An 11,243-nucleotide genomic window follows, 5' to 3' on the forward strand; every position below is an offset into this window, starting at 1 on the left:
CTGCAAGTCTACTCAATCTAGCGACCTGCCTTTTGCAGCTTGCTGTCCCTATCCATTCTGCCACTCAAACCTCATCAGCACACTCAAAAACAGTTCTCCACTCTTTCATCCAAGTTATGTCCGAATATTGATTTTAAAAATGTCTAAGCCCCAGTGTGGACCTGTAAGGTCCAGCACTTAAGTCATACCCTATCAACTTGAGAACCTTCTGTTATCTCTACTCCAACTTCCTAGTCATTTTACCATCAAGAGTTAACTGCACTGCCTAACTGCATCCGCCTCTGGAAGCCCATACTTGATAAATCCTTTAAGATTTCAACTAATGCTTGTTAGACATGACTTGCCTGTTGGAAAATACACACTGGCTCTGATCAACTCACATTTGTCCAAATTCTAAGCTTAGATGGCTTAATTTCAATGTATTAATCAAAAGCTCTTGCCGTCAAAGGGTTGAAAAGCAAATACAACCCAATGTTGGGTTTTAAAAAACTTTCACCAAGTGTTTGAGTAAGTCAAAAAATGTTTAATAAAAACACTGTATCCTGTTTACATAGTGTTTAACCATTATGCAATCACAGTGTTGCCCAAATATTTTCCAGAATTGGTGGAAGTAGATACCGACTTGGTCTAAGTATGGCAAACTGCTGCATTATTCACAAAGCTCAAAGGTTTTTTTTAAGATTTACAAAGCAGTTAGCACAAAAAGAAAATTATTAGGAGACAAACATATACACAGAACTTCAATAAAAATGACAGGCTAGCTGCCAGAGACTTATCTGACAGCCACAATATCTGATCAATAAAAGGATGGATAATGTTGGCTCTGCTCATCTCAGCAGCACGGCACCATCTCCAAGATGGCGACTAGGTAATCCAGGTCACGGGTTTAGAAATGTAAAACCAAAAAGGAGACAATTATTTCTGGTGTCTGGCTTTGCAACTTGGCAGAATGTTACCATCAGGAAACAAGTACTTCACTGGAAGCTAGCGATGGCATCTAAAGACTGGAGCTGTTGGCTTTATCCGAAGTTGGACTGTCCAGGACTCTAACACTGTACTGATGTAATAAGCACTCTGATCTCTGCCACCAGGTTGCTCAGCTGCCTGACAGTTTTTTTCAGCTATCTACTTTCGACTTAAAATAGAAATTCCATTTTGGGACAAAAATATTACATTCATTGCTCACTCTTCACATTAATGGCCTCTCCTTACTTCTAATTGTCTGTTGGCCAAGGAGAATGAATGCCTGCCTCAGTGTTTTGCTGATTAGATTCATTACCAAGATATACATTCATATGTTTGTAGCACTACTCATCTGTACCAGTTCCACCACAAAAAGATGACTGCAGCAGACAAACGTAAAATTCCACTTTAGCCGATCAATAAAAATGCACATTTCTGACTGTTCGTCTGCAGGTTTGTTTATTATCTAGTGATCGGTGATCACAAAACGTGCCATTACACATGGCAAAGTGCAAATTGACTGGTTCGTGCGCTAACACCCGAAGATGTATTTGCTTTATACTAAGTTACGTATCCCTAGAAGTCCATATCATCGGAATCTGTGCTGCTTGATGACTGTGCTTCTTCTTGGCTTTCCCCCCACACAAAACGGTAGTTATCTTCCAGCTGTTGCTGTCTCTGCTGTTCTTTGTAAACTTCTTCAGTACCACCAGTCTGTTGGGGAAGAAAATACATAAACTACTTTAGATTTCCAATTATACACAGTCAGGGCATTTCCATTTGTCAATAGCTGTTAATCTGAGCTACCAGGTTTCAAAAAGCAAAAACAAAAAGTCACGACTCTGCTCAATGTTTTCCCTTTTCACAGCACTGCCTTTCCTTCATAAAAACCAAAAGAACTGCAGATTTGGCAAGTCAGAGACAAAACTAGAAATGGCTGGTAAAGCTCAGCAAGTCTGACAGAGTTTTCAGAGTTAGTTAACGTTGCAGGTCAAATGACTCTTCCTCAGAACTGAAGGTAGCTCGGAAAACACTTTTTTTTTTGTAGAAGGGTAAGAAGGGGGTAAGGTGTAAACGATAGGTGGGGATAGATCTCAAAGAGAGAGAACAGTTAGACAGACAGACAAAGGAGTGGATAACAACCAGCCAAGGAGAATTATGTAGCTACTAATGAGGACGGTTATTGGCTAACAATAGGTTGCATGTAACAGCAGACCATGTGATAACAAGGCCGAGTGTTTGGGGAGAAAGTGAGGTCTGCAGATGCTGGAGATCAGAGCTGGAAATGTGTTGCTGGAAAAGCGCAGCAGGTCAGGCAGCATCCAGGGAACAGGAGAATCGACATTTCGGGCAATCCTCATTCCTGAAGAAGGGCTTATGCCCGAAACGTCGATTCTCCTGTTCCTTGGATGCTGCCTGACCTGCTGCACTTTTCCAGCAACACATTTTCAGCGACAATTTAGCATGGCCAATCCACCCTAACCTACACATCCCTAGGCACTGTGGGACAATTTAGCATTGCCAATCCACCCTAACCTGCACATCCCTGGGCACTATGGAACAGTTTAGTATGGCCAATCCACCCTAACCTGCACATCCCTGGGCACTATGGGACAATTTAGCATGGAGGAGAAACAAGCCTGAGACAGAGACACTGGAACAGGGTGGGGTGTTAAAGTGGCAGGTAACTGGAAGCTCAGTTTCTTATTGCGGACAGAACGTCGGTGTTCTACGAACCAGTTCCCCAGGCAACGCTTCATTTCCCCAGCGTACAGGAGAGCACATTGTGAGCAGTGAATGCAGTAGTCTAGATTGTGGGAAGTGCAGGTAAAGCACTGCCTCACCTCCCTCCTCCTTGGATACGGAGGAGGGAGGGAGGAAACAATTGCAAGGGAAGGTGCTGTGTGTATGTGAAGGGGGGGAGAACCAGGGTGTCCTGAAGGGATTAGCCCTTGTGGAAGGTGCCAACTTCAACAAGGAGTCCACCACAATGTCGTTCTTTCTCAACCGAGGATTCCCCAACACCATAGCTGACAGGGCCCACAGCCGGATCCTACCAATCTCCCGCGCTTTAGCCCTCATTTCCCACCCACCCCCACCCCTTTCCAGCAACAGCGAGCATCCCCCTTGCCCTGACCTACCATCCCACCAGCATTCACAACCAGAGTGTCATTAGCAGTCACCTCCAGACACCTATTTCCCTTCTCTCCCGTCATCCTTCCACAAGGACCCAAACTGTTAACTCCTTTCTCTCCACAGCTGCTGCCAGACCTGCTAAGCGTTACCAGCAATTGCTGTTTATGTTATGTTGAGTCTTTCTTGGTGTCCCTTCAGATGCTTGCAGCCAGACTGCTGTTACTCCTGCTCCATTACAGAGTTTGCTTGTGGAACGTCCTCCTTGGTCAGGTGCCCTGCACTGGGGGCTTGGATCCCATTACGTTGGCACTCAGACTGGCAATAAATGAGAAGGCCAATATCACATGCCTTGGGTGGGGGAGGAATAGTTTAGCAAAAAAGATTGATAGCACTGAATTGGATTTTTCACTCAATTCCCTTGTATTATATCAGAAGTAACAGTTTGAGCTTGTTCATAATTTGGATACAAGCAATCCTTAAAACAAAAACATACTGTCAGTTGAACTTTAAGAACTGGTCATGTTGCGACTGTACAGGACATTGGTTAGGCCACTGTTGGAATATTGCGTGCAATTCTGGTCTCCTTCCTATCGGAAAGATGATGTGAAACTTGAAAGGGTTCAGAAAAGATTTACAAGGATGTTGTTGCCAGGGTTGGAGGGTTTGGAGCTATAGGGAGAGGCTGAACAGGCTGGGGCTGTTCTCCCTGGAGCGGAGGCTGAGGAGTGACCTTAGAGGTTTACAAAGTTAAGGGGCATGGATAGGATAACAGACTCTTTCCTGGGGTGGGACAGTCCAGAACTAGAGGGCATAGGTTTAGGGTGAGAATAGAGCATGTAAAATATCAGTGTTATTCTCAAACAGCCCACCGACACCCCCTCTGTGGGGTCAGGGTCTTAACAAATTCACCCTTGTGTCTATGAATTGAGAAGGCACTGGAGATTACTGCTCCGAACACTCCGTAGGGAAAACACCAATCTTGCTCACTGCCTTTTTTTAAAAAAAGGTTTATTTGTGGGATGTAAACAAGTAGGATTCAGATGCATACTTGCTGTCGGGCCAAGGGCTGGTAAATAGAATTTGAATATTAGGTGCTTTTTTTTGCCAGTGCAGACTACGGGCTGAAGGGCTTTTTTCTGTGCTGGCAACCTCTATGACTATGTGGGCATCACTTGCTAGCACAGTATTTATTGTTCACTCCAAGGTGTCCCCTGTACAGGTTGATGCAACTGAACAGCTTGCTTGGCTATTTTCACAGCAGTTAAGAGTCAACCATGTTGCTGTCATTCTGGAGTCACACGTCAGCCAGACAAGCTAACGATGGCAGATTTCCTTCCCTGAAAAGGACAATAAAACCAATCCTACCTGGTTCCCGAAACAATCTACAATGGTTTCTCACTCATCACTTTCATTTCCAGGGGTGGTGGAATTCAAATTCCACAATGTATTGTGGTGGGATTCAAACTCAACCCCAGAGCATCCTAGGTCTCTAGATTGCCTGCCAACCATCAAAACCACTACGTCATTACCTCTGTTTTAGTAACAACATAAAAAGGCAGAAACATTGGTACCAGTAAGTTGATGAGAAGCTCTCGGAAGGATTTAGTATCTTCTTCCGATAGCCAATGCATGTCATCATCATCGCCAAGTGATCTGGTTGTTACAATCTTCACTTCAATTTTACCTGAGAAATAAAAATATCCAGGTGTTAACACAGTGAATTAGTATCACACCCCGTCAACCTTGCTCTGCAGAAACAGCAATTTCATTCAAAAACTTTTCTTTGTAGCCAGTAAAATGACTTTTTTTGTACCTCTAATTACTACACAGTCATTGCTACTTTAGGTCTGACAAAAGTACACAAAGGACAGATTTACATCCTGTTCAGTAAGATTCTGCATACTTCAGTATTTCAAGCTATAATTAGTGGGTAATGCTTCAATCTTAGCCCTTATTTAACTGCTCCGTTGCTAATTAAACTTGGCTGCGGCCACTTATTCAGATTGCATGAAATGTTAATCTTGTACAGAATGGTGTCACCACTGGGAGACCACTCTTGCTTCCTGTGGCTTTAAACTTGAACGAGATGATGGAACCCACCACCGCTCACTCCCACTTCCTTAAACCCCGAAAATAACGGCACATTTGCAGGACTTCCTTCCGGACTTCGGAGACCACACCCGAAACAGAACTCTCCTCCCGGTGGAAGCAATGCCCCACAGTTGCACTAACATGCTAGTTAAGTGAATAAATGGACAGCCCAATTTAAAAACCACTCCATCCCTTCACATTCAAAACCTGTGAAAGTCGGATTTAAAATGAGCTCTGACAATAATCTGGAATAAACACGTCACAAACTTTTAAGTGAGCATAAATTAAGAAACAGGACAAAACAGAATTAGTAAATGTACAGGAACAGTAGTCATGGAAGGAACTACGTAACTACATGCCCATTTCATTGTCAACTGGAACATTAGACAGAAGCAAACTGCCTCAAATACATGGGGAGAGGTCGGGTGTAGGAGCTTACTTTACTGGTGTTGACCAGCCATCAAGGCCTTGGCTTATGCAAAGGGCAAAACAAAAAAAAATGTTCAATAACAGGTTGCTGGCAAATCAAAATTTCAGGACAATATTTTGTTTTAAAGAAAACCAAATTCCCCTTCAATTGAGGGGGAACAGCTCCTCAACAAATTGAGGGCAGACAGGTTTAAACTATTGCAAAACTGAGAGCACCACGATTCCAGCAAATTAAAACATCAACCTCAGGTTATCCTAATACTGCTGCAAAAAGATTCTTTCATGGGGTGTGGGTGTCACGGTCTAGGCCAGCAGCATTTATTGCCCATTCCTAATTGCCCTGGAGAAAATGGCAGTGGGTTACAAGTCCACATGGCGTAGATACATTTAGTGACAGTGAAGGAACAGCGATATACTTCCAAGTCAGGATGTGGAGTGGCTGGGAAGGAAACCTGCAAGTGTTGGGACTCCTTATGGACCTGCTGCCTGGAAGTGGTCTAGGTTTGGAAGGTGCTGTCTAAGAAGCCTTAGTGAATTTTGCAGTGTATCTTGTAGATGGGACACTGCTGTCAGTGATGGAGTTGAAGGCGGTGAGAATAAGGTGCCAATCAAGCGGCTGCTTTGTCCTGGATGGTGTTGAGCTTCTTGAGTGTTGTTGGAGCTGCCCCCATCCAGGGGCAAGTGGGGAGTATTCCATCACCCTCCTGACTGGTGCCTTGTAGATGATGGGACAGGCTTTGGGGAGTCAGGTGGTGAGTGACTTGAAGGTACATGTGCATGTCTGTGCACACACACGTGTGTCTCTGTGTCGGAGAGTCTGGTCCAGCGGTTTCTGAACAACAGCAACCCTGAGGATGTTGATAATGGGGCAGTAATGATAAAGTCATTGAATTGCATGGGACGATGGTCAGACATTTTTTTCTTTCAGATGATCATTACTTGGCACTTAAATGGCAATAAATATTTGTGCCAACTATCAGTGTAATCTGAAAGCTGTCCAGGATTTGCTGCACATGGAGATGGACTGCTTTAGCATCAGATGAGTCATAAAGAGTGCTGAAAATTAATCAGTTAACATCTCAAATTCAGAATTCATGGTGGAAGAGAATTGGTGAAGCCGAGGACACTACCCTAAGGAACTTCTGCAGCTTAGGTGACACCTCCCCACCCCCCACCAACCACAACCATCTTCCTTTGTGCCAGATAAGACTCCAACCGGAGGACAGCTCCTTCCCTCGACTCCCACACCAAGTTGCCACAGACTCCAGCTTTGCCAGGCCTCCTTGATGCCACTGTCAAATTCAGCACTGACAAAAAGGGCAGTCACTCCCCTCTCACATTGTAAAGAATTTTAGGCTTACAATAATTTAGTATCTAGCCTTTATATATATATATGGACCTTGGAATTGAGCGACTGAAATTTCCACAGTGTTATCATCTGATAATTTATTTAATGATCAATTAGATTGAACCTGTACAGTCTGGCAAAATGCTGAGAATTGAACCACAATGGAAAAAGAAAAATCATATAGCAGCCAGTCAGCCTCAAAATTGCTATTTTGAACCCTTGCATAGTGGCCCAACATGTATGGACACAGCTCAAAGACACGTGCCCAAAGATGACAAGGTGCTCAGAGAGCACGACTAAGTCACAATACAGTGCAGTGTTAAATAAAACCATCACCACCGTTCTGCACCTTCTGCTAATCAAGGGGACGGAGATCAGGGCTGGGGACAGGAAGGTAGTGCCACTTCTGGCATCCACTGATGGGGAGGGAGGGGTAGATGCAGATGGGAAAACCAGCTTTATTCTGTCAGCATTTCAGCATGACAGTGTACATCCTTCCACAGAATGCGCATTATTAATTTCCCCAAAACAAAGCTTAAGTTTAGCCATTATAGGGCTTGTATGGTTTTGCATCAAAAAGCTGTCAAACTCATTTCACATGGTTCCTTATCACTGGCAGAAACTCATGGTATCACTTCCAGTCAAAATGCAAATTCATGTCGCAGGGGGAGAGCAGTGCTGAGAGACACCCAAGCTCTACAGTAGAACAATTTATTTTCTGGACTGCTGAGGTGGAATGTCAGAAGCCCTCCACTGTCTTATTTTAAGACAACACTTCGTTCCCATTGGCAGGAGGGGGAGATGCAGGAAGGCTTACTGTTGCAGCAGTATAAATAGTCTCCAAACTACCTTCTGCTTTCAATCCTGCTTTCTCCAGCTGCTCTTTCACCACATTCTGAATCTGCCTGAGCTGGGGGTCTGTGCCACTCATTTCACGCACTTTCATTTCTTTATGGAGTGGACTGCCTGGGTTGATTTTTGTGACTCGAACTTTAACGTGTCCCTCAGTATCTTCATCAGTTTCTGAAATGCAGCAAGAGGTCAGTCGCAAAGGTACAAAGGATATTCCAGTTTATTAAAAAAAAAAGACAGTACATAAATCCTAGCATTTTGTAACATTGAGATTGCAGTTTCCACAAAAATACCTACATCCCCATGTTAACTTGGATAGCTGTTAACAGTTTAAGGAAATTAACAAGAGAGTAGCTCTAACAAACCATCAGGGCACAGGACTCCATGCAAAACTTCAACATCCATTTTTAAAAACCTTGGAAGTTTTTAAACTGGCTGTGCTCCTATCTGAAACTACCAGCTACAACCTATAGATACCATACTTTTAAGACCAACTTCAGAAGAGATTTTGAGGACGACTTTGATTACTGGCGATTATTCAAATAACACTCCTGGAGTGGGGTCTAGTGCCTCGGGAGTAGAATTAGTAACGTGAAAAGAAAAAAAAAGTTCCAAATCAGCTGAAGGTGCTCAGAACCAGTTAAATAAGCAGAGATAGATGGCACATAGCCCAAAGATGTGAGACAAGAGAGATTTTTGAGGCATTGGTAATCATGAGTAAGCTATTGTTCCAGTTGGCTGAAAAATAGGCAAATAAAGGCAATTTGCAGTGCAAAATAATGAAATTTCTCAAATAACCCAGCAAACAAAAGTAAACTCTAAAGGGAAGACTTTGCTCACCGCTACAATCTCAGGGAATTGCAGAAACTTCTACTACCTGGGGGTGCTTAGATTTCCCAAACAACCAAAAAAACTTTTGCTAGCTCAAAGCGGTGGAAATTCAACATCAATGGCCAATGATAGAAAGGACAGGTACTCGACGAAGTCATGACAACGCAGAGATACAGAATGGGCTGATCCAGGGTTCAGAATTGACACATTTAAACACTTGGATTCATAAATTAATTACAAATTATTCAAACTTTTAGATGAAGCTAAATTAGGAAGGAGGTATAGATAGTCACGACAGAAAATTAGGTAATGTAAAATGCATAACATTTAAATACAAGAGGCAGATGAAATTAACACAGATATTGAAAGAACAAAAAAAGAACATATTCTCAGGAATGGTCATTGTTAAAATGGAGACCTTAGTTGACACCAAGCTCAACATATCCAACATTGACTGAGCAGCAATTAATAAAGTGAACTGAAGTATATCGTCAACACAATAGAAAACAAGTCAGAAAACCAGGTCCGATCACATACTGCCGAGTGAATCCAACCATCACCAAGACACATCAGAGGCATAAATGTTCGCAGGGAAAGTTGCGGAAAAAGAGCAAGGAGTTGCGTTCCTTAAATTAGAGGTCAGCATGATCAGGAAATCTTTGTAAAAACAGTCATTTCACCTTTCAAAAAGGAGAACACCAATAGGGACTTGCAAAGCAGTGTTAAAAAAGATTAAAACTGCTGCCACCACTGTCCACTAGAAAAAGAACAAAGTTTTTAATTAATGTCAGGATATCCTTCAAAACTGCCCAAGATGCAATGCCAGATGAGGTATACGGCAAAAGCTCTGGAATCATTCAAGGGGAAAAAAAAGCTGTGGGTGATGAAAGAGGAAGAGATAAAGTGGAATCATAGAAAGTTAAGGCAGAGGAGTCATGTTATGGCTGCAGAGCCCCCTTTTCTCCTCACTATAATCTTGTAGGCTCCTCATCCCCAAATACCTGTTACCTCCCTTTTCAACTCCTTGATGGAATCAGTTTCTACTGACATTTCTTCTTCCCCCCCCCCCCCCTCCACAAAAAAAAGAGAGATCCAGATTCTGACAATTCAGTGGAGTTTTCATCTCCCTTCCACATCTTCCAAATTAGTCCAAATAGACATTTGGCTGCTTACCAAATTGCCAGCAGAAACCTCTTTTCTACTCATCAAAACCCCCTTCACTATCTTGAAAACCAAAACCTCTGACATCTTAACCCTGTGCTTCAAAAAAAAGCAGCATCTTAACCTTTCCCAACTTCCTCACAATAACCAAGGTCTCTCACTCTGACAGCATCCTGGTAAGTCTCCTCCTTATCTTAAGGCATTTCCTGAGCGTATGTATTCTGGATAATTCTAGCCCAGAGGCCTAACCAATGAGTTATGAAACTGTTTTTAATATTACACACCACTATTTATAAACCTAAGCAAGCCATCTGCATTTTTTTTTAAACTAGTCCTGCCATCTTGAAGGATTGGTGTACATGGATCAAGGTACATCTGTTTGTCTAAACTTTATTGCATACGACCTTTCAATATTAACACATCTTCTCAAGGATCACCATACTGAACTCCATGTGCCATGCTTGTGCCACCTGGACCATCCTTTTGAAAGGATTGTCATGAAGTGGGAATTATCCTTGCCTAGCATTTGTGCGTCTACATTGCAGATCTGCAAACTTCAAAATGCTGCTCAACATGGACACCAAATATGCCTCCTCTACTATTATCCCATCTACAATCTCCCCTCTTCTTTCATTCATCCTCTCCCCACATAATGGCAAAAGCAAAGAACTCACTTAGTAAGGTTTGTAGCTCAGGGTGTAGGGTTGAGGGTGTAGGTTTGCTCGCTGAGCAGTAGGTTTGATATCCAGACGTTTCATTACCTGGCTAGGTAACATCATCAGTGGCGACCTCCAAGTGAAGTGAAGCTGTTGTCTCCTGCTTTCGATTTATATCTTTCTCCTGGATGGGGGTTCCTGAGGTTTGTGGTGATGTCATTTCCTGTTTGTTTTCTGAGGGATTGATAGATGGTATCTAGATCTATGTGTTTGTTTATGGCGTTGTGGTTGGAGTGCCAGGCCTCTAGGAATTCTCTGGCATGTCTTTGCTTAGCCTGTCCCAGGATAGAGGTGTTGTCCCAGTCGAAATAGTGTTTTTTTTTCATCCGTGTGTAGGGCTATGAGGGAGAGAGGGTCGTGTCTTTTTGTGGCTCGCTGGTGTTCATGTATCCTGGTGGCTAACTTTCTTCCTGTTTGCCCTATGTCGTGTTTGTGGCAGTCCTTGCAGCCCTACCAATCATCAAACCAAAACTCTGGGTTCACTACATAGAGGTTTCCTTTTGTGATGACAAAGGTGTCAAGATAGAAGAGACATTTATCATCATCAACAACACCCTCACAGGCATAAAGTTCACCAAGGAGGAAGAAACCGACAACAAACTCACATTCCTGGATGTCACAGTCGAAAGAAAGGACAATGGAGAACTACAAACCTGCGTATACAGAAAACCGACAAACACTGACCAAATACTCAACTACACCAGCAACCATCCCAA

At 43.0% G+C, this 11,243-nt stretch overlaps 1 protein-coding gene across 3 annotated transcripts in view; it reads right to left on the reverse strand.

Annotated features, from left to right (window-relative positions):
- Positions 1–502: 502 nt before the first annotated feature.
- Positions 503–11,243, reverse strand: part of os9 (OS9 endoplasmic reticulum lectin) — a 45,952-nt gene continuing 35,211 nt past the window's right edge. For 2 of the 3 annotated variants that reach the window (XM_043682094.1, XM_043682092.1), the window contains exons 13-15: positions 7,817–7,990; positions 4,671–4,783; positions 503–1,677 (exon numbers count right to left, since the gene is read on the reverse strand). In XM_043682094.1, coding sequence (XP_043538029.1) covers positions 1,540–1,677; positions 4,671–4,783; positions 7,817–7,990 — 425 coding nt within the window. In that variant the 3' untranslated portion in view covers positions 503–1,539. The remainder of the gene's footprint in view (positions 1,678–4,670; positions 4,784–7,816; positions 7,991–11,243) is intronic. The other variant, XM_043682095.1, reaches the window with a different exon arrangement.

This window comes from Chiloscyllium plagiosum, chromosome 43, assembly GCF_004010195.1.
Source record: "Chiloscyllium plagiosum isolate BGI_BamShark_2017 chromosome 43, ASM401019v2, whole genome shotgun sequence".
In the NCBI taxonomy this organism is placed as follows: Eukaryota; Metazoa; Chordata; class Chondrichthyes; order Orectolobiformes; family Hemiscylliidae; genus Chiloscyllium; species Chiloscyllium plagiosum.